The 21,865-nt window shown below is 42.4% G+C and overlaps 1 protein-coding gene across 5 annotated transcripts in view; it reads left to right on the top strand.

The window, feature by feature from the left end:
• The window catches only part of FBXO45 (F-box protein 45), a 28,951-nt gene extending 18,118 nt beyond the window's left edge, over positions 1-10,833 (top strand). The window contains exon 3 of one of the 5 annotated variants that reach the window (XM_054713879.1): positions 9,992-10,833. In XM_054713879.1, the coding sequence (XP_054569854.1) occupies positions 9,992-10,150 (159 nt within the window). In that variant the 3' untranslated portion in view covers positions 10,151-10,833. Of the gene's footprint in view, positions 1-230; positions 1,153-9,991 lie in introns of those variants that run through there. The other 4 variants (XM_054713880.1, XM_054713876.1, XM_054713877.1 and 1 more) reach the window with 4 other exon arrangements.
• The last annotated feature ends 11,032 nt before the right edge of the window (positions 10,834-21,865 follow it).

Raw genomic sequence — 21,865 nt, 5'->3', positions numbered from 1 at the left:
CACATTCAGAACCACTTTGAAGCCTTTGAAGGACCAGTCCATTCCCAACCCAAATACTATCCTCACAAAGCATTCCTCAGTTGCAATAGCTGAATGTAATCTCTTCTTCCTTGAAATTCCCCTATTTTTATATTTTATCTATACTTAAGCTGTATTACTTTATACCTCGTATAAGTTTATTTATATTTATTGATTATTTGTTGGTGTCTTATCTCCCCTGAACATCTTAGGACAGGATCACTGATGGACTCTTCTTTATGTCCACATCATCTCAGCCCAATAGGCAGGTGCTCGCATATTTGCTGAAGGAACATATAAAGAACTATGTAGGAAGACAAAAGTTACTCTGAAATTACAGTCTACAGTATCAAAAGATAGATGAGAAAGAAATTCTATATCCTGTCCAAGTGAAGCACAAAGGAAAATGATGCAACTCTGAGGCTAATAAGGAAGAAATAATGACTGTGAACATTTTAGCCATTTCCCTTTATTCTTAAATATTGGTAAACTCTGATTTTTAGTTATTGGTGTAGATTTAATATTTGTTTAGAATTAAAATCCTGTATTTTAATTTTTGAAATTCTGTTATTTTGCTTTGGTTTCATAATAAAAAGTTAAAAAAAAATTTAATCACCTGTGATTGCTTACATTTAAAACAAAGAACTTCTTTATACATTAGTCAGAAAGAAAAACGGGAACCTTAATAATCAAACCTAATGGAATTTACCTACAAATTCCATGGCGCTTAATACTGGAATCTACATTTCCCATGTTTAGAGTGGAACGTAGATAGGGAGTAGTAATTCACTAGGATCCTGTTCACCTATTGTCTCCACCCCCAGCTAACAGTTGTTTGACAATGTGGTAGTTTGCCAAGAGTAATAAGAGACTGGCATGGCTGAACAAATGGCTCCTGTGATCCAAAACCTTATGAGAGAATCAGTTGATCATGTTGCTCAAAGTTGCTTGATGTATTAATATGCTAAAATTTATGCAAAGGGTTTTAATTTTCTACAAGAAAAGTGTAAAATTTCTGTGTCTTTTTGTTCAGGGATAGCTTTACCAGTCTGTTGTCCTATTTTCTTTTTTGGATCCTCCCCCGAACCATTTGCTTTATATTTAATGTATTCATTAAAATATTGTTGAGAGCAATGTGTTCTCTTTATAGTTTGTTAATAGAAGCAGCCCCTCAGGATTTAAGATTTTTATTATTCAGCTTGTATGTTTTGGATTTCATACTGAGCGACACAAGAAATAAGAATCATTTAGGGAGTTTTCCTTAGATCATCCTGTTGATAGTCCTTACTTTCTGTTTCTTTTTAAACAAGAAAACACTTAAGAAAAAAGAGAATCCTGCCTAACCTATGGTATGATACTTAGTAAGTTATATTGTATTTCTGCTCCCTCTCTTCCGCTACAAATAAAGTGGCGGATGACATTGAGTAATGATGATTTGAGGTTCCATCTCCCTTGAGAAAGTATTTCTGAAATAATATTTTAAATGCTGATTTCCACCCAGCTGGTGTGGCTCAGTGGTTTTTTATTTTTAATTTATTTTTTATACTTTTTTTATTTTTTTAAATTTCAGAGAGGAAGGGGGAGAGAGAGAGTAACATCAATGATGACAGAGAATCATTGATTGGCTGCCTCCTGCATCCTGCCTACTGGGAATTGAGCCCACAACCCAGGTACATGCCCTTGACCAGAATTGAACTCTGGACCCTTCAGTCCGCAGGTCGATGTTCTATCCACTGAGCAAAACCAGTTAGGGCTGTGGCTCAGTGGTTGTGCGTCAACCTATGAATCAGAAGGTCATGATTTGATTCCTGGTCAGGGTACATGCCTGGATTGAGGACTCGATCCCCAGTGTGGTGGGGGTGCAGGAGGCAGCTGATCAATAATTGTCATTGATGTTTCTATCTGTCCCTTTCTCTCTGAAATCAATAAAAATATATTTTTTAAAATGCTGATTTCCAAAGTTAGATTAGAGGCCTATTGAAATGGGAATAGGCCCAATATTTTTGTTTATTTTAATGTAACTAACTTGTCACATCCCCCAACCAATGTTTTAAAGGTCTTTTATTCATCTGTGCCCCTTTATTGATCACCTTTATCTTTGAAGGAAAGAATGCTTGGAATGAGAGAAGTCAATGAGTCCTCTCCCTGCTTCACCAAGCCAAAGAGCAATACAATTCATGACCAAGTTTCCCAGGGCAGTGAAGAGCATGGATGGATGGCTACTTGCTGAAAGGCACATTGTTAAGGGACACTGGCAGCATTTAGTTTGGGGGAACAGCCAAATGCATCCACTTTTCCAAGCACAATCTACGGGAATAGTGAACTTAAAGCACCTATGGATGGAGCCACATGGAATGAATAGTGACTCCCTATACCACTCTGGATTTTAGGTGGCCGTAGCTGAGCCATAGCTTCTGAAATTGTGAGGATCTCCCTACCCACCCAACTGCTAGTCACCCACTTAGCAGGTTGTGGGTTAGAAGAATGAAAGTGCAGAGAAGGTAATTCATAATTCACCAAATATTTTTAAGCACCTATATGTACCAGGATTTTGCCAAGTCTTAGGGATATAGGGATGACAAGAACCCAAAATGGTCTATTCTAAAGTTGTTCACAAGCTAGTGAGAGAGCAAATGTGGAAACAGACTAGCATGAAACAGTGGAATAGTTGCTTTAATGGAGTTATGTACAAGTTCAAGTGTGACATAGAAAGAGGGAGTATTTAACTTAATCTGGAGTGATACTTAAATTTGAGCCTTAGAAGACGAGGAGTTAGGTTAGATCCACCATTCTAGGCAGATGGGATAGCAGGAACAATGATAGGGAGGCATAAGTATATCCAGTATATTTGGAAATGGTACATCCTGGAAGAGTGATGGGAGAGGATAAGGAACAGGAGTATTGGGGCCAGATTATAATTGTCATGCAAAGGAGTTTGGGTTTCATTCTATTTTTCATGGGGAAGCCAAAGGTTTTTATTTATTAATTTATTTTTATTTTAAAATATATTTTTATTGATTTCAGAGAGGAAGGGAGAGGGAGAGAGAGAAACATCAATGATGAGAGAGAATCTGATTGGCTGCCTCTAGCACGTCCCCTACTGGGGATTGAGCCCACAACCCTGGTATGTGCCCTTGACTGCCCTTGACCAGAATATAACTCAGGACCCTTCAGTCTGCAGGCTGATGCTCTATCCACTGAGCCAAACCAGCTAGCGCGAAGCCAAAGGTTTTTAGTGGGGGCATGGCATGATCGGTGTATTTCTCAATGATTACTCCAGCTGCACAAGACAGTGATAGAAAGATGGAGGATGAGTCAAGAGGTCTAGGCAGAAAATGACGAGGACCTAAACTCAGGTCACCATAAGGATGTAGAGAAAGGATGTATTTAAGAGATATTCAGGAAGATAAATGGACACAATTTGTATGTAGAAGATGAGGCACTTCGTGTGTGTGTGTGTGTGTGTGTGTGTGTGTGTGTGTGTGTGTGTGGACATTTGGGAGAATAACGGTACGCTTTATTAATATAGGGAACTGAGAAGCAGGAATGGATTGGAGTAGGGGGTCATGAGTTCAGTTTTGTCCATGTTGAACCTGAGGTAGAAATACTCAAAAGTGTTGGAAATAAGTCAGGGGTTAAGGAAGGATTTAGCCAATAGGCCACTAAACAGCAAGTGACAGCTGCTGATGTGTTCTTTCCTCACTTGCTCTACCTTCTCCACTAGACTCTACTGCTCAGGGGGCAGACAGATGGAGGATATGCCTGGAGTACATTGAAAGGACAATGAACTGCCCCTCTACATGGTGACTAGGCTGTGTGTGTTTTTGTCTTAGTTCTCATGCCCTATACCTCTGAGTAACAATCCTAACACTTCAAATGTTTCAAATGCCTCTTAAAATTTTTGGGGGGAGCTCAGTAATTTTCTAGCATTTTGGTTCTAAGATAAGATCAGAAGAATAGTAGTTCAGGAGTCACAGGTTCTAAATCCTAGCAGTGTTGCTAGCATGACTTGATTCCTGAGCAGATTTCTTCCCTTCTAGGGCTGTTTCCCTATCTACTTAAAAGAGGAGGTTGACCCAACTCAATGGTTCTCATTTGGGGATGCCCATTAGAATAATCTGAGAAGTTTTAATTTTTAAAAACAGCTTAATTGAGATATAATTGACATACAATAAGCTACACATATTTAAAGTGTACAATTTTATAAGGTTTTAAAAAATAGATTTTTATTGATTTCAGAGAGAAAGGGAGAGGGAGAGATAGAAACATCAATGATGAGAGAGACTCATTGATCAGCTGCCTCCTGCATGCCCCGCACTGGGGACCAAGCCCACAACCCAGGAGGCATGTATCCCTGACCTGAATTGAACCTGGGACCCTTCAGTCTGCATCAAGACGGATTTTAAAAGATAAGATGCCCAGACAAATTCGATGGAATAGGGGAATGGATTCAGGCATCAGTACGTCTCGGTATGTATATTTTAAGTCCCAGATAATTCTCCCCTGAACTAGAAGATCACCATTCAAAACTGGCTTCTGAGGAGCCTGAGAGAAGAAGCAAATTCTCTGTTTTATGACCAGGAAGAATAAACCTTGAGTCCTAGACCAAGAGCAAGTCAAAGTCATAAGTAGAACCTATGACACTTCATATCTCCTTTTAGGTGAGCTAAATTTCTGCCGTCATTAAAAGAGGGAAGTGTCCTTATCAGGATTTGGTGTCCTTAGCAGTGGGTTTGATATCCTTCCTGAATCAGCAAGGCAATGAAATTTGAGTGCAAAGCCAAAGCTGAGAAGCTGCATTTGTGGTTTGCCACACTTTAAAATCAAACCTTTTTCGTCTTTGGAAAAAGAAAAGAAAGAAAAAAAGATAACATAATCATTGAAAATTGCTGCAGGAAAGAAAACCCGATGTTATGGGTTGAATTATATACCCACCCCCAAATTCACATGTTGAAGTCCAAACCCCCAGTCCCTCAGAATGTATCCTTTTTTTATTTTTTTGGTCAATCCTCACCCAAGTATATTTTTCCATTGATTTTTACAGAGAGGGGAGGGAGGGGAAGACAGAAAGATAGAAACATCTATGTGAGAGAGACACATCGATTGGTTGCTTCCACAGGCGCCTGGACCAGGCCCAGGGATCGAACCTGCTGCAATCCAGGTACGTGCCCTTGACTGGGAATGGAACTCGAGACCCTTCGGTGTGCAGGCCGATGCTCTAACCACTGAGAAACACCAGTCAGGGCGGAATGTGTCCGCTTTTTAGAAATAGGGTCATCATAGACTAATTAGTTGAGGTCATACTGGAGTAGGTTGGGCCTCTCATCCAATTGCTTAGTGTCCTTATAGAAAGTGCATATTTGAACACAGGAGAATGCCACATGAAGATGAAGGCAGAGATCAGATGATGCAGCAGAAGCCAAGGGATGCCAGAGAGTGCCAGCAAACCACCAAATGCTAGGAAAGGGGCCTGGGACAGATTGCTCCCTCATGGCTCCCAGAAGGATCCAACTCTTTGGTCTCGGACTTCTGGCCTCCAGAACAGTGAGACAATAAAGTGTTGCTGCTTAAGCCATCCAGTGTATGGTATTTGGCTATGGCAGCCCTAGGAAACTAATACACCTGGTAAGTTTTCTCTCTACAAATTCTTCTCTTTCTCTCTGAAGGTAACTTCAATACTGTGTTTTGTTAACTGGAACAAGAGGTAAGGCCAGGAACTATTTCAAGGTGTTATAGATTTGTTGGAAGTTCTTTTGTCAGGTTGTATTTGTAACCCAGTGTTTGTAAAGTATATACTAGTAGTATTGTGGATAAGGGCATGGATTCTTTAGTCAAGACTGCCTAGTTTCAAACCCCTCTTCTACCACTTATTAACTCTGGGAAAGTGATTTCTCTGTGCTTCAGTTCCCTTACCTGTAAAATGGGCGAATAGTGCTATCTACTCTAAAGGATGTTGTGAAGATGAAATGAAAGGCACATTGAGCTTCTTAGAACAGTGCCAGGAACATGGTAAACACATTTCTCATTATTATTACTGAACTGTTCTACAACGTGTACATAACATTAAGAACCAACCATGAGAGGAAAGCATTGTGTGTGTGTGTGTGTGTGTGTGTGTGTGCACGCGCACTCTTCTGTTATGTCTGAAATATAATTTAACTCATTTGATCCAAAAATTAAAAATAGGAAACATTTTTTTAAATATTCAAAACAGCCCTGACCAGTGTGGCTCAGTTGGAGCATTGTCCCATGTACCAAAGGGTCCCTGGTTCAATTCCCGGTCAGGGCACATACCCAGGTTGCAGGTTCAATCCCCAGTCAGGGTGCATACAGGAGGCAACCAATCAATGTTTTTGTCTCACATTGATGTTTCTCTCCCTCTCCCTTCCTCTCTCTTTAGAATCAATGAAAAACATGTCCTTGGTGAGGATTAAAGGGGGAAAAAATGGAAACAACAGAAGCTTGGGGTAGTTTAAGCAAAAGGAGTTGATTATGGAAGTACAGGGATATCTCACAGAGGTCAATGGCAAGAACGCAGTTGAACTGTCCCTGAGATGTCTCTTTACTCTTTCCCCAAGCATTCCCTTTAACATAGTCCCATTGTAGGCTACCTATACCTCTCCTTCTTTCAAGAGGTCAACCCAGGATGAGATTGGACTCTGAGCCCAATACCAAATTTCAAAGATAGGGACTCCACTTCTCACTAATGGTCCTATCAGCTGTGGTCATGTCATGAGATGGGGAGTGGGTTCACACAGTACCTATGAAGTCACCAGGGTTCCAGTCTGTGACCTTGGCTGAGGGGTGGGAGAGGTGGGAGGCAGTGACAAAGAAGAGTGGCAGGATACTGCACAAAGACACTAACAAATGTGCAAAGTGTGGCCACATAAAGAGCAGTAGTACTTTTAGGGAATCTGCGAGAAGAAAGACAAAGAGGCTTAAAGGTGTGAGGAGAAAAAGATATAGAGGGGAGAACTGGGCAACCCCATAGAGCAGGGGTGGGGGACCTTTTTTCTGCCAGGGGCCATTTGGATATTTATAACATCATTCGAGGGCCATATAAAATTATCGACTAAAAAACTAGCCTGCTATATTTGGTCAGACCTTTAAATAATTCACCTCCAGTGCCTTGGCAGGGCCAGACCAAATGATTTCATGGGCCTACTAGTATACTGCCTGTGGGCCGGATGTTCCCCACCCCTGCCATAGAGGGATGGAGACTCATGGCAGGACAGCAACCTGAGGGAGAGGACCCATGTTTCAATGCCAGACTCCGCTCTCAGAGGCAACAGACACACCCGGGGGAGGGGGGGGGGGGGTGGGGAGGGAGAGAAGGGGTGTTGCCAAATTAAAGGCAAGAATAAGAATCTCAAGGTTTTTTGGATTAAAAAAAAAAATAAAGATGCTTCTTGCCTCAAGCTTCTGGTCTTTTAAGAGAGAGACTGAAGGATGGTGAGGTTTGAAGTTCAAAGGAAAGCCAGCTCAATGGTCTGCTTTTTGTTTGGCTGATCTGGAATCATTGACAACCAGCTGCTCACTCACTGCTCATTTTGAGCATTAAAAACAAGGGTAGTTGGCACTGGCCGGTGGGCTCAGGGGTCAAAGCGTCAGCCTGAGCACCAAAGGGTCACAAGTTCAATTCCCAGTCAAGGGCATGTACCTTCTTTGCCAGTTCCATCCCCAGCCCCTGTCTGGGCAGCGGGAGGCAACCAATCAACATATCTCTCTCACATCGATGTTTCTCTCTCTCTCTTCCTTCCTCTCTCTCTAAAATCAACAAATTAAAAAAAATCCTTTTCTGGAGACCCCATAGTTTAATTTTGATTGCTGTTGGGGTACTAAAGTGATCTGAGGGTCACAGCCTAGGGGGGAGTTTGGTGATGAGGTAAACTGAGGAAATATTTTAGGGAAAAGACCGGGTCTTAGCTCAGGCTGCTATAACAAAACACCATGAACCAGAAGCTTATAAACAACAGGAATTTATTCCTCACAGTTCTGGGGGCTGAAAATCCAAGGTCAGGGTGCCAGCATGGTCAGTTTCTGGTGAGAGCCCTCTTCCAGGTTGCAGGCTTCGGACTTCTCATCGCATCCTTACATATCTGAGAGCAGAGCAGAGCAAGCAAGCTCTCAGGACTCTATTAAGGGCACTAACCCCACTCATGAGAGCGCCACCTGTTTGACTTGATCTATTCCTCATCACCTCCCAAAAGCTCGCCTCCTAGTGCGGGGTTTGTAAATAGGAATTTTGTGTGGACACATTCAGTCCACGACAGATAGCAAAGGAATTTAATGTTCAAATCTTCTACTGCTTCAACCAAAGAAAATGTTCCTGCTTGCTTCTCACAGAGTGAAACTTGGAGCTACAGGGTTCTAGATAGACAAGAAACTCTTGTAGGAAGAGGGAGCCAGTCATCTGCCCACGGGGGCTTAGGAAGACCTACCGTACCCTCAGCACAGCCCCCTGCCTAAGCCTTTATGTGTCTCCTGATTGCATGACCTTTTGTGGCCTGCCACCCTCACACCCAAGTCCCTGACTTGGGGATCCCCACAAGGAATGAAAGGATCTTCCCTGCAGGAGTCCCTCCCATGAGGAAGCACAGGATATGGTCAAGGACAAGGGTATTACCAGGGCTTGTCCTCTGTGCATCCCTCTTTCAGAGCCTTATCAGAGGTGGCTAGTGGAAAATTATGATTGAGGCTTTCTTATCTCTTTTTGCATTAGAATCATGACTAGCAGCAAGAGTAAAATATGAAGAGCCTCTAGTCTAGAGAATCAATATAGAGCTCACACTCCTTCCATTGTTCACTTATCTCTCCATCTAAGTATGGCATAGCATGTACAGTGTGGTGTTAGGACTACGTCCTTGCACTCAGTCTTCTTAGATGTTACGTTTAGTATTTCTGAGCACCTACTGCATGCATTACCTTCATTATCTCATTTGTTTATTACAACTCTGGATGGTACATGTTCTGCAAGAGGGTAAGCTGAGACAGAGGATAAGTTACTATAGTCACACAGCTTTAAGTTTCAGAGTCTGGATTTGAGCTCAGATCTCTGACTCAAAAGCTCGGTCACTTTCCACTCAAGAGGGAGGCAGACATGTCAACGATAGATATCCTATAACAAGATAAGAGCTCTTGAAGAGGCAGACAAGCGTGGTGGTGGGGTGTCTGACTTGCCTGGAGAGCCAGTGGGGACACTGACCACTGTTTTATTCATCAGCACTAGGGAGACAATGGGAACAACACCTGTCCCTGCCCTCAAGCCACATCGGGCCTGGGCCAGCTCCTCTCTGCTTCCCTTCTAACCTCTGTGAACTATTCCCTCTTAGCCTGCCTATTACTTATGATCAGCAATAACTATACAACCTCAACCTATGTCTGGATTGCCAGACAAAATACAGGATACCCAATGAAATGCGAACTGGAGATAAATGATTTTTTTTTTTTTTAGTATAAGTATGCCCCAATGTTGCATGAGATATACTTTTATTAAAGAATTATAGTTTGCCCTAGATGGTTTGACTCAGTGGATAGAGCATCAGCCTTGGACTGAAGGGTCCTGGGTTTGATTCTGGTCAAGGGCACATGCCCAGGTTGTGGGCTCGGTCCCCAGTAGGGGGTGTGCAGAAGGCAGCCGATCAATGATTCTCTCTCATCATTGATGTTTCTCTCTCTCTCTTCTCTCTCTCTCTCTCTCTCTCTCTCTCTCTCTCTCTTTCTCTCTCTCTCCCCCTCTCCCTGCCTCTCTGAAATCAATAAAAAATATATTTTTTAAAAAGACACATCCGTGCCTTCCCTTAAAATAAAGAATTATAGTTTATCTGAAATACAAATTTCATTGAGTGTCCTGTATCTTTATTTGTTAAATCTGGCAACTCTAAAACCCAGCCAGAAGCCTCTTGTCTAGTCCTGACTGTCAGCAGCCTTACCCTTTTCAACCCTTGGCTTTTTTCTCCCCTTTTCCATGTAGCATCCTGATAGCAGCCTGGCTGTAGGCTCCTGGTCCCGCCCAAGATCTCCTCATCTGCTGCTGTACGGGCCCCAGCGTGAGAGCTGGGTCTACTGCTGCTGCAGAGAAAAGCTTTCATCATATTTTCTTGCTTTGCTTCCTCTGAGAGCACCTCCCTAGCACCACACTGGTAGGCTGGCACCGTAGGCAGAGCCTGAAGGTAAAAATTGGCAGAACATCATCTCAAAGGAAATGGCCTATGAGGGGAAAATGTTGAAATAGCAAAAGTCTGTGGCCTAAAGTCAAAGCACAGACTGTTATAAATATCCTTCACTTTGCAAACAGACGTTCTTAGTTTGATCCTTTCCTCAGGATCCCTGGTCTCCTTTCTCCTCTCCTCTGTTCAGATCCTTCCTAAGGATCTACCTTGAGCACCATAGCACCAGGCAGGCGGAGATGACAAAAACTTTGTCCTGAAGGATCTCATGGCCCAGCAAGGAACTCAAGACCTGGCCAAATAGCTGTACCATATGGTAGAAGATGGTAAGGGAAGTGGAGAGACTCCAGAGGAAGAAGAGGGCATTTTGAGTGAGGGAGGAGTTCAATCCAAGCAACTCCATGGAGGAGGTGTCTTTTGAGCAGACCCTCAAAAGACAAGTCGTGTTTAAACATCTCTCAATTTTCTAAGTAACTAATTGTTGAACACTAATTCATTAATAGCAATTGTACCAATTTGTCAAATGACCCGCTCATTAAAACTTTGTTTATTTTATTTTATTTTATCTTATTGATTTCTTTATTTTAAAATAGATTTTTATTGAGTTCACAGAGGAAGGGAGAGGGAAAGAGAGATAGAAACATCAATGATGAGAGAGAATCATTGATTGGCTGCCTCCTGCACATCCCCTACTGGGGATAAAGCCCTCAACCCAGGCATGTGCCCTTGGCTGGAATTGAACCTGGGACCCTTCAGTCTGCAGGCTGATGCTCTATCCACTGAGCCAAACCAGCTAGGGCTAACTTTGTTTATTTTAACTATTTATATAATTTATGGCAATTTTTTTTTACCAAGGCTTTCAAAGATTCCGTTTATTATTATTTTTAAAAAGTCTCAGGGGATGTTCATGTCCCAAATGTCAAAAAATGTGATAAGGTTGCCTTCTCTCTTCTACCCAATTTTAAACCCATCGTGCTGCCTCCATGGGCTTCTGTGACTCCACTGACTTGATTCCCACAGGTGGCCCCTTCTGCAGACACCAGTGTGAAGCTTTCTCTGTCTTGTGGCTATTCCTTTGTAATTTTGACATTTGTGAAATAAGCAGAAAAGTGAGAGAATAATAACAAACACCCATGTGTCCACTGTTCAGCTTTAACAAATCTTAACATTTTGCCATATTTGCTTCATATCATTTTCTCCCAGAAACAAAACATTATAGATACAGTTGAAGCCTCTTTATATCCTCACCTGTGATTTGATTCCTTTCCTTTCTCTTTCTCTCCAGAATCTGATGCTTCTCACTCCCATGCTTGGTTTTTAACTTTTTTACATATGCATGCTTCATAAAACAGCATTGTGTACAGGAGAGGGACCTCAAATTTCCTGTTGCCTCACACATTTATAGAGGAATCTTGAGGAATCAGGATCATCTAAAAAAAAAACTGGCTTTGAAATTAAGGCTTCAATCTTCCTAGCATGAAAAATGTGTTAGGGAAAGCCCACTAACTGAGAGAATTTATAGACCAGAGGCTTTGCAGCCCTCCCTGAAGAGCCGGCTCATTGCTAGGCTACCTGAAAAAGTTCACAATGGTCATCCATTTGACCAACTGGTTTATCTCTCTACATGACACCTCTGACCCTGGGGGCTTGTTAAACAGAGGCCTTCCAACTCAGGGCTACATTAGTAGACAGCATTGTGATGAGTTTGCATCAGAGGCTATGAAAGACAGGAAAGTTATTTGGGAACTTCTTGTCTATATCTGTAATACAAAGGAAGCAAGAGTATTTAAAAAAATTTTTTTTAATATAGGTCTTTCATCTACCTAGAATATATTTCTTGTTATAAAGTAGCAATTTTATTATTAAAAAATATGATTGCCGGGCCAGCATGGCTCAGTGTTTGAGCACCTGCCTATGAACCAGGAGGTCACAGTTTGATTCCCAGTCAGGGCACGTGCCTGGGTTGCAGGCTCAATCACCAGTGTGGGGTGTGCAGGAAGCAGCCGATCAATGATTCTCTCATCATTGATGTTTCTATCTCTCTCTCCCTTTCCCTTCCTCCCTGAAATCAATAAAAAAAAAACAAGAATAGATCCAGAGACAAATGGCAGGGGAGGGGAGGGGGATTAGAGAGCAACCAAAGGACTTATATGCGTGCATATTAGCATAACCAATGGACACAGACATTGGGGCGGTGGGGGCTTGCCCGGGGTGGGAATGGCTGGGAGGGGAGGGGGTCAATCAGGGAAAAAGGAGACATATGTGAAACTTTAGACAATAAATAAAAAATAAAATAAAATAAATAAATATTTTGAAAAAATATGCCTAACATGTTTTCCTAGTACTACTTATTGAAAAGTTTATGCTTTCCTCCATTGGTTTGCATGCCCTCTTTGTCACCTACCAAGTTTGCATATATACATGGGTCAGTTTCTGGGCTCTCTGTTCTATTCCTTTGGTCTATTTCTCTATTCATAGACTTAAACCATAAACTCTTAGTTGTCCTTGCTTTTCATCAGTCTTCATTTTTGAAAGAGCAAGTCCCTTAACGTTGTGATTTTTTAAAAAGTATTTTGGTTATTCATGGCCCTTTGCTCTTTCATATGAATTTTAGAGCTAACTTGTCACGACCTGAAAATTCTGTTGTTATTTGTATTAAAAACAGAAAATATAAATCAATATACATATTGAATTAACAGATTTGGAAAGAAGTGATATCTTTATGATAAAGTGTATTCTTATCTGTGATGATGGTGTATCTCACTATCCTTTATATCTTTCAATATCATCTTTAAGGGGACAATAATTAGATAGAGTTCCTCACTTGGGATTGGAATAAATTGAGAAATACAGGAGTTGTATCTGGGAGGCCAAAACATTACCTTTACCGATGATAGAGATCAGGATACAGGACGTGGCTTTAAGTCAGGTATCCAAGTGCTTGGTAGATCAAGCCAATGAATATTAGTAAGCATTCAAAAGATTTATACAAACAATATAATAGATATTGCTATATATAGGGCTCTGTAGGTAGTTTGCTCCCCAAGAAGAAGATAAACAGAATTGAGCCTAGCATGCCCAAATTATTCCTCCTAAATTTAGTAACTAACATCACTCTGTCTTCCGTGGAGCAGAATGAGTAAAGGAGAGGAGAGTCACACCAGTAGAGCTCCTTTCAAATGCAAGGTCATCTTACAAGTAGGAAAGAAGTGTTCTTTCCTTACAGGTACCTAAGGTGTTCGTTTTTAAAATGGAGAATGGAATTTGTTTTCCACTACATTCTTTTATTGGTTATTATGGGTATAAAGGAATTCTACTGATCTATCTATGATGACCTCATTTTCAGCAGCCTTAGAACAATCTTATGAGATACATACTATTGTCATTCCTCTCTCTCTTGTTTTAAAATCCTCATTCAAGGATATGCTTTTTTTTATTTTAGAGAGAAAGAAAGAAAAAAACAACACATTGATGTGAGAGAGAAATATCGATCGGTTGCCTCTTGTACGCATTCCAACCAGAGATTGAACCCACAACCTAGGTATGTGCTCTGTCTGTAAATTGAACTCACCACTTTTTGGTGTATGGGATGATGCCCCAACCATCTGGCCAGGGCTATTATTGCTCTTTTAATATGTTTTTATTGATTTCAGAGAGGAAGGGAGAGGGAGAAATAGAAACATCAATGATGGGAATCATTGATCAGCTACCTCCTGCACACCCCTACTGGGGATCAAGCCTGCAACCTGGGCATGTGCCCTGACTGGGAATCAAACTGTGACCTCCTGGTTCATAGGTCCACTCAACCACTGAGCTATGCCGGCCAGGCTATTCCTCTTATTTTATTACTAGAGGCCCAGTGCACAAAATTTGTGCACTCGGGGTGGGGGTGGAGAGTCCCTCAGCCCGGTCTGTGCCCTCTTGCAGTCTGGGAGGCCCATGATCGAGCCCCGCAGAGGGAGGCCCCATCCACCCGCCGCAGTGCCGCTGGCTAGGTAACCTGGGCCTCCCTCTTTGGGGCAATCACAGAGCCCCCTGATCGATTGCACTGCAGAGGGTGGCCTGGGCCTCCCTCTGTGGGGTGATGACAGGGTCCTCCGACCAATCGCATTGCACCCACCTTGGCTGGCCTGGCGCCAGTGTGTGTCATAGTGTGGTTGTCTGGATGGTCGTTCTGCTGTTCAGCCATTCGGTCGATTTGCATATTATGCTTTCATTATTTATTTATTTTTATAGCAAAGGAAATTTATTGAGAAACAAGCACAGGCTCCCACATGGGGAGGGGGAAAGGGTCCCCTATTGCTCTTTTAGATGAGGAAACTAAGGCAATGAAGAGTGTAACTTCATTCCTTTTTATGGCTGCATAATATTCCATTATTATAGATACCACATTTGTTTATCCATTCATCAGTTGATGGACATTTGGGTTTCTAGTTTTTAGCTACTACAATACTGTTGTGAACATTCATGTCCATGTTTTTATCTGAACATATGCATGAATATATGCTTTAAATTGCCTTGAGTGAAATTTCCAAGTAGAATTCCTGGATCATATAGTAACTCTATGTTTACATTTTTGAGAAATGGCCAAACTGTTTTCTACAGCACCTGCACCATTTTACATTACTCCAGCAGTGTATGAGGGTTACATTTTCTCCATATCCTTCCCAACACTTGTTTGGTTGTTTTTAAATTTAATCATCCTAGTGTGTGTGAAGTGGTATCTCATGATTTTTAAATGATGTTGAACATCTTTTTATGTACTTATTGGCCTTTGTATAAGCTTTTTGAAAAATGTCTGTTCAAATAATTGTCCATTTTTTAAATGGAAAATTTGTCTTTTTATCCTTTTTTTGGGGGGGGGGGTCAGAGTTTTTTATATACCCTAAAATGAGAGTGTCCTTTTGAAGTGCCAAAATTTGTTTTTAATTTGATGAAATCTAATTTATTTCTTCTTTTGTCATTTAGTGTCATATCTAAGAAGCCATTGCCTAGTCCAAGGTCACAGATTTACTCTTGTTTCCTTCTAAGGGTTTTATAGTTTTAGCTCTTAGATTTAGGTCTGTGGTTATTTGGAGTTACTTTTTATTTGTTGTGTGAGGTAGGGGTCCAACTTAATTCTTTTGCATGCAGATATACATGTAAACTACTAATTTTCAAAAACTTATTCTCCACCATTCTATTTTTTTCTCCTGAGACTTTAAAAGAGATTAGATTAGAAACTAAATCTATTCTTCATGTCACTTGGCTGCTGTTACTTTTGTTTTTTCTTACTTAAAAACTTTTTTATAGTGTTTACTCCTCTGTCATCTTTTTTTTTTTTTAATCCTCACCTGAGGATATGTTTATTGATTTGAGAAGAGAGGAAGGGAGAGAGAGAGAATGAAAGAGAGAGAGAGAGAGAAACATCAATGTGAGAGAGACCCATGGATTGGTTGCCTCCCACATGCACCCCAGCCAGGGCTGGGGATTGAGCCTGACCAGAAATCGAACTTATGACCCTCTGGTCTGTGGGCTGACGCTCTCACTGCTGAGTCACACCAGCCAGGGCTAATCTTTTCTTTTTTTAAATATGCTTTTACTGAATTTAGAGAGAGAGAGAGAGAAAGGAAGAGGGAGAGAGAGAGAAACATTGATGAGAGAGATACAACAATCAGCTGCCTCCTGCACACCCTGCACTGGAGATCAAGCCTGAAACCTGGGCATGTGCCCTGACTGGGAATCACATGGCAATCTCTCAGTGCATAGGGCAACGATCAACTAACTGAACCATACTGGCCAGGGTGAAACCTACATAATCTTATTAACTAATGTCACCCCAATAAATTTAATTAAAAAAATAAACTATAGCCCTCGTATGGCTCAGTTGGTTGGAGTATTGTCCTGTGTACCAAAAAGGTTGCAAGTTCAATCCCCAGTTTTCTCTCTCTCTCTCTCTCTCTCTCTCTCTCTCTCTCTCTCTCTCTCCCTTCCTCTCTCTAAAATCAATGGAATCATATCCTTGGGTGAGAATAAAAAAAAAAGTGTACAAATCATAAAAAAATAAACTTGTAGCCACACAATATAAAAAGTAAAAATAAAAAAGAAATAAACTATTTCATTACTTTATTAGTTTTGAATGTGCAATATAGGCACATTTGCACAAAATTCAAAAGTTATAAAATATAATAAATAGGTTATTGGGTTTTTAAAAATACTTATCTGTTTTTATTTCAGTTTTGTTTCACAGTTTTGTGTCTGTATAATGCATATTACTCATAGAGCTAGGAGAGAAGCATTGACACTGAAATGACGGTGGGAAGGGAAGAGGGAGAGTTTGAGAATGATAAACAGTTCAGTTTGACCAGAGTGCAGCCTGTGAAAGGAAGACTAGCAGGAGGCGAGGCTGAAAAGGGAAGTTGGGATCAATCTGAGGACTTAGGAAAAAGAGGTGAGAAAAAGATGGATGAAGATATGCTCAATATTCTTTGAGCTATGTAGTCCTAGAGAGTTTTACCCCCGTCCTCCCAACTCTGGCTCCTGTTTCATGGGCACAGAATTAGGAATTGAGACAAACTGGATTCTTGAGGGTTTGGGGGCTATTGAGAGGTAACACAGGACATAACTGAGTGGGACTATTTGGGGGGACTTGGCTCCTAGTCTGTGTGTGAGGGAAGGGGTTTCTTTCTTTCCCTGGGGCCGAGAGAGAGAGAGAGAGAGAGAGAGAGAGAGAGAGAGAGAGAGGGAAAGAGAGAGAGAGAGAGAGAGAGAGAGAGAGAGAGAGAGAGGGAAAGAGAGAGAGAGAGAGAGAGAGAGAGAGAGAGAGGGAAAGAGAGAGAGAGAGAGAGAGAGAGAGAGAAGAGAGAGAGAGAGAGAGAGAGAGAGAGAGAGATCTACCTCCAAAACCCAACGAGCTTTAGGAAGGTTAATACATTTCAGGTTGGCCAAAGGGAGAAGATGGGTAGTCCAGGTCTCATGAAAACCTTCTCTCTCAGGTGGGTACTCGCTGCCTTGCTCTGCCTTGATCTCTGTTAGCAGGCCTATAGGCTGATGATAAGCCAGATGTTTCAAATATTTCCTGCCAATATTAATTTTTGTGTCAAGCTGTATTTAAAATACTTGGTTTTGTTGCCTACTTTTTAGAGCCCACCCTCTTCTGCCCCTGACGTGGAAAAGGGCCGCCTCCAAAGGTCTCCACCCCTCTGCCGGGTCCCCCAGTGTTCCTGCACCAGAGGGCAGCAGCGGCACACTTCGGGTGTCCAGGGGAGGGTGGGGTGCTGTGGGGTGCCCGTGGGGCGGAGCTTGCGGGAGGAAACCCGTAGAGTGGAAAAGTTAACTAGTTCCTCAGTTCCACTTCAGAGCCAAACCCACACCCTATGGTGAGCTGAGCCACAAACACCACGTTTCCTGTAAAGCTGACAGAGTCTTTTCTTCGGGAGGGAAGAGGATGACTTTTGAGGACCTGGTTTTGTGTTTTTTTGCTTTTTCCTAATTCTTTATCCTCTGCTGTTACCGGTGAAAGTTCTAGTTCCTCCCATTTTCTTCTTCCCATTCTTTCATTTCTTCCATTTTTCCACCACTGTGATGTGATCATGGGTCAATCTAAATAGTCACTGCATTGACACCCAGTCACGGGGTGGGGGGTGAGGAGGTGGGGGGGGAGAATAGGGGATGAAGCATGAGGGAGGGGCAAAGCTGGCTGGACCCCGGCCACCCCAGGGGCATCACATTTGTCTTAGAGACTCTAATCACCTCTGGTCAAAGCCTCTGGAGATCTCTTACCCGGCTTCACGTTCTCACTCACTTACCGGATCCTCTGCCCAGACAGGATGAGCACATGGGCACCCACCTGCAATCTGGCCACTAACGTGATCCACACCTGCATGCCATGTGGTGAAGTGATCCCGGGGACAGAGCATGTGGGGTGGGGGGCCAAAGCACAGTGATGGGAATCTTTTGCAAGGGTCCCGAGAGAATGTGGCCCTAGTACCTTCTCACCGCTTTCCCTCCAAACCCACTGTTACAATGCCCAGATATACTACTCTCTGCACTCTGTCGGATTCCTTTAGAGGCAGTGTGGTATAGGAGAAAGCATGTGGGAGCCTGTCACCCCAAGCCTAGCGAGACTAGGCCACAGGCCATACGCTTGACTTTTACTGCTGTGTGGTTTTAAGCAAGTCACTTGCTTTTGAGCCTCAGTTGTGTTTTTTTTTTTCATCTGCAAATGGATATTAATAATGCCCTCCGTAACTACCTCACAAAATTAAGATATTCAAATAAGGTAATGATGTGAAAAAGTTTTATAAACAATAGGATGCCTTCAAAACATCATTTATTTTATTTTTTAATATATTTTATTGATTTTTTTATAGAGAGGAAGGGAGAGGGATAGAGAGCTAGAAACATCGATGAGAGAGAAACATCGACCAGCTGCCTCCTGCACCCCCCCCACCGGGGACGTGCCCGCAACCAAGGTACATGCCCTTGACCGGAATCGAACCTGGGACCCTTCAGTCCACAGGCCGACGCTCTATCCACTGAGCCAAACCAGTTTTGGCCAAAACATCATTTATTGTGAGTATTTCTTTTTTTTCTTTTAATTTTTTTTTTATTGAGGTATTATATGTGTACATATCTTACCATTAGTGAGTATTTCTTTTTTAAGAGTACTTTGGCTCCTGTTTCATGGGCACAGAATTAGGAATTGAGACAAACTGGATTCTTGAGGGTTTGGGGGCTATTGAGAGGTAACACAGGACATAACTGAGTGGGACTATTTTGGGGGACTTGGCTCCTAGTCTATGTGTGAGGAATAGGTTTCTTTCTTTCCCTGGGGCCTAGAAAGAGAGAGAGAGAGAAGAGAGAGAGAGAGAGAGAGAGAGATCTACCTCCAGAACGCTGGGCCCGGAGAAGAACACTGAAGAGCTATTGACCTTAGACCATTTCCTTGCCTCTCACCTAAGGCTGCATGTAAACCACCCCAATGGATAAGAAAGAATATGGCTTATTATCTGTTTAAGTGTTTCCGAGGAAATTTCATATCCTCTCCCAATAATTCAAAACTAAGTGTCTTTTACAGTGACTTCTTTATACTTAATTTTTCACCTTTGGGCTGCCTTTAAAGGTTTGGAATGCTTTGAGGGCAGGGAAAGCATCTATTCATCTTCATATGTCATCTAAACCCAGCGCAAAGTAGCCCTGGGGTCCGGTTGGTTGACCTGAACTGTATTGTTCTGTCCTCAACAGAACTAGGGGAATATGCTGGTCACTATACTTTGCCAGTTGTTTTCTTTCTTTCTTTTTTTTAATTCTCACCTGAGGATATGTTCATTGACGAGAGAGAGAGAGAGAGAGAGAGAGAGAGAGAGACAGAGAGAGAGAGACAGAGTCACACTGGCCAGGGCCTTTGCCAGCTTTTTTTTTTTTTTTTATTTTATTGATTTTTTACAGAGAGGAAGGGAGAGAGATAGAGAGTTAGAAACATCAATGAGAGAGAAACATCGATCAGTTGCCTCTTGCACACCCCCTACTGGGGATGTGCCTGCAACCAAGGTACATGCCCTTGACCTGGAATCGAACCTGGGACCCTTCCGTCTGCAGGTCGACGCTCTATCCACTGAGCTAAACCAGTTAGGGCCTTTGCCATCTTTAAATACAGTATTGGCAAAGTTCAAAACGAACTTTGCAGTAACAAGCTTCTCTCCTAACTCTCCGTCTCTTGGGGACTGACCAGGATGGGGTAGGACCTGTAAAGACTGAGCTCCCTGTTTCTGGTCAAGGCCAGGCCCCGAATGATGGCTTGGCAGGGGCTCCCGCACTTTCTTTATCAGATGAAATCTGCCACTGAAGGAAATTGGCTTCTCCGGAGTGAGAGAAACAGGAAGCAGCACTGAGAAGCAGGGGCCAGGAGGGGAAACCAGAGAATTAGCTCAAGGCCCAGCCCAGTCAGTGCCTGGCACCTGGGATGCTTTCCGACAGCTCAGTCTTGTTCTCACCACCTCCAGCCCCACCTACCCTTTTCCTGGGTCCTGGCATGTGAGGCTGAAAGGGACTGTAGGAGCCATCAAGGCCAGCACTCCCACATCTTCCAACCTCCATCTGACACTTCCTGAGGTGGGAATTTTCCTGCTTCCTCAAGAAATTCGCTCCATTTTGCCTTTTATCCAGCCATTTCTACTGGCCCACCATGGACTCTCTCCTCCATAGCCCTTCAGATGCCCGCCCCCCCCCCCCCCCCCCCGCCACACACACCCCAGGAGGTCCAAATAAAGGCATGCGTTTATCAGAAACTTACAAACCCAAAGGAAGTCAGGACTGGAACCTCAGTGGGAAGGAAGTGCTAAGAACAAAGGGCTGTTAGTGGGCCCTTTCCTTGCCAAGGAGAAGCATGTGGTTCACCCTGATGTTTACTACGACCTTGACATACTGCCTTTTCCCCTCCTGTGTGCCCAGTGTCTAAGGAGAGACTTTCTCCCCAGTCCGTTCACTTTTTAAAAAAATATATATTTTATTGATTTTTTACAGAGAGGAAGGGAGAGGGATAGAGAGTTAGAAACATCGATGAGAGAGAAACATCGATCAGCTGCCTTCTGCACACCCCCTACTGGGGATGTGCCCACAACCAAGGTACATGCCCTTGACCGGAATCGAACCCAGGACCCTTCAGTCCGTAGGCCGACGCTCTATCCACTGAGCCAAACCGGTTTTGGCCCCAGTCCGTTCACTTTATTAATTTTTGCTAAAATATTTAAAAGTATATTTCAAGGCATAATGACATTCCACTCCCAAGTACTTCAGTATATATGTTTAAAACTTAAGAATATTTTCCTACAGAGTTCAAATCAAAACATAATATGGAACAAAGTTAATTATAATTTTCTGATATTATCTAACACTTAACCCATATTCAATGTCTCCCCAATTGTCCCCAAAGTGTCTCTCTGCTATTTTGTCCAAACCAGGATCTGATCCAGGACTATGCATTTGTTGTATTGTACCCCGAATCTCACAAAGGACGCCTCAAGAAGTCGAATTATGGAGTCATTTATTAAAGGCCGGCGGCATACGAGGGGCAAAAGTGCTCCAGACCTTGCAGCGCTGAAAAGCTTGCCGCATCGGGCTTATATTGGCAGAATATCACAAAGGTATCGATTACATCTTTGGGTTTGGAATGAGGAACCTGTTTTGCACAAAGCAGTTACAGAAGCGAAATTGAGCAAATTAGTTATCTATAAAGATTAAGTATAGTTTTGGGTCTACGGATCACTGAATCAACAGAAACAGATCATTGTTTTGTTTTGTTTTTCTGATCCATTGTGCCACCGAGGCAGTTTAATAATCGTGCTGTCCAGATTCCGGGACCACTGAGTCAACCGGAATGCATTATCTGTAGCTACTGAGGCAATTTAGGGTTAATTGTGCTGTTCTGATTCTGGGACCACTGAGTCAACCGAAACTCATTATCTGTAGCTACTGAGACAATTTAGGGTAATTGAGCTGTCCTGGTTCCCAGAAGAATGTGCTTCGATAACTAGTGAGATCACAATCAATGGGATATTCAAACCAGCATCAATGGAGTATTCAATCGATTGGGATAGCATACATAAGTTCAGAAAATCAAAATAACTTTTCTATTGTTTTAGCAAGCAAGTAAGTACAGAAGCCAAACATCAGGGTTCAAATATTAAACAGCAATTTTT

The sequence above is a fragment of the Eptesicus fuscus genome, chromosome 3 (assembly GCF_027574615.1).
Source record: "Eptesicus fuscus isolate TK198812 chromosome 3, DD_ASM_mEF_20220401, whole genome shotgun sequence".
NCBI classification, from domain to species: Eukaryota; Metazoa; Chordata; class Mammalia; order Chiroptera; family Vespertilionidae; genus Eptesicus; species Eptesicus fuscus.
The sequence above is the reverse complement of the archived record's forward strand: the minus strand, read 5'-3'. Positions and strand labels throughout refer to the sequence as shown.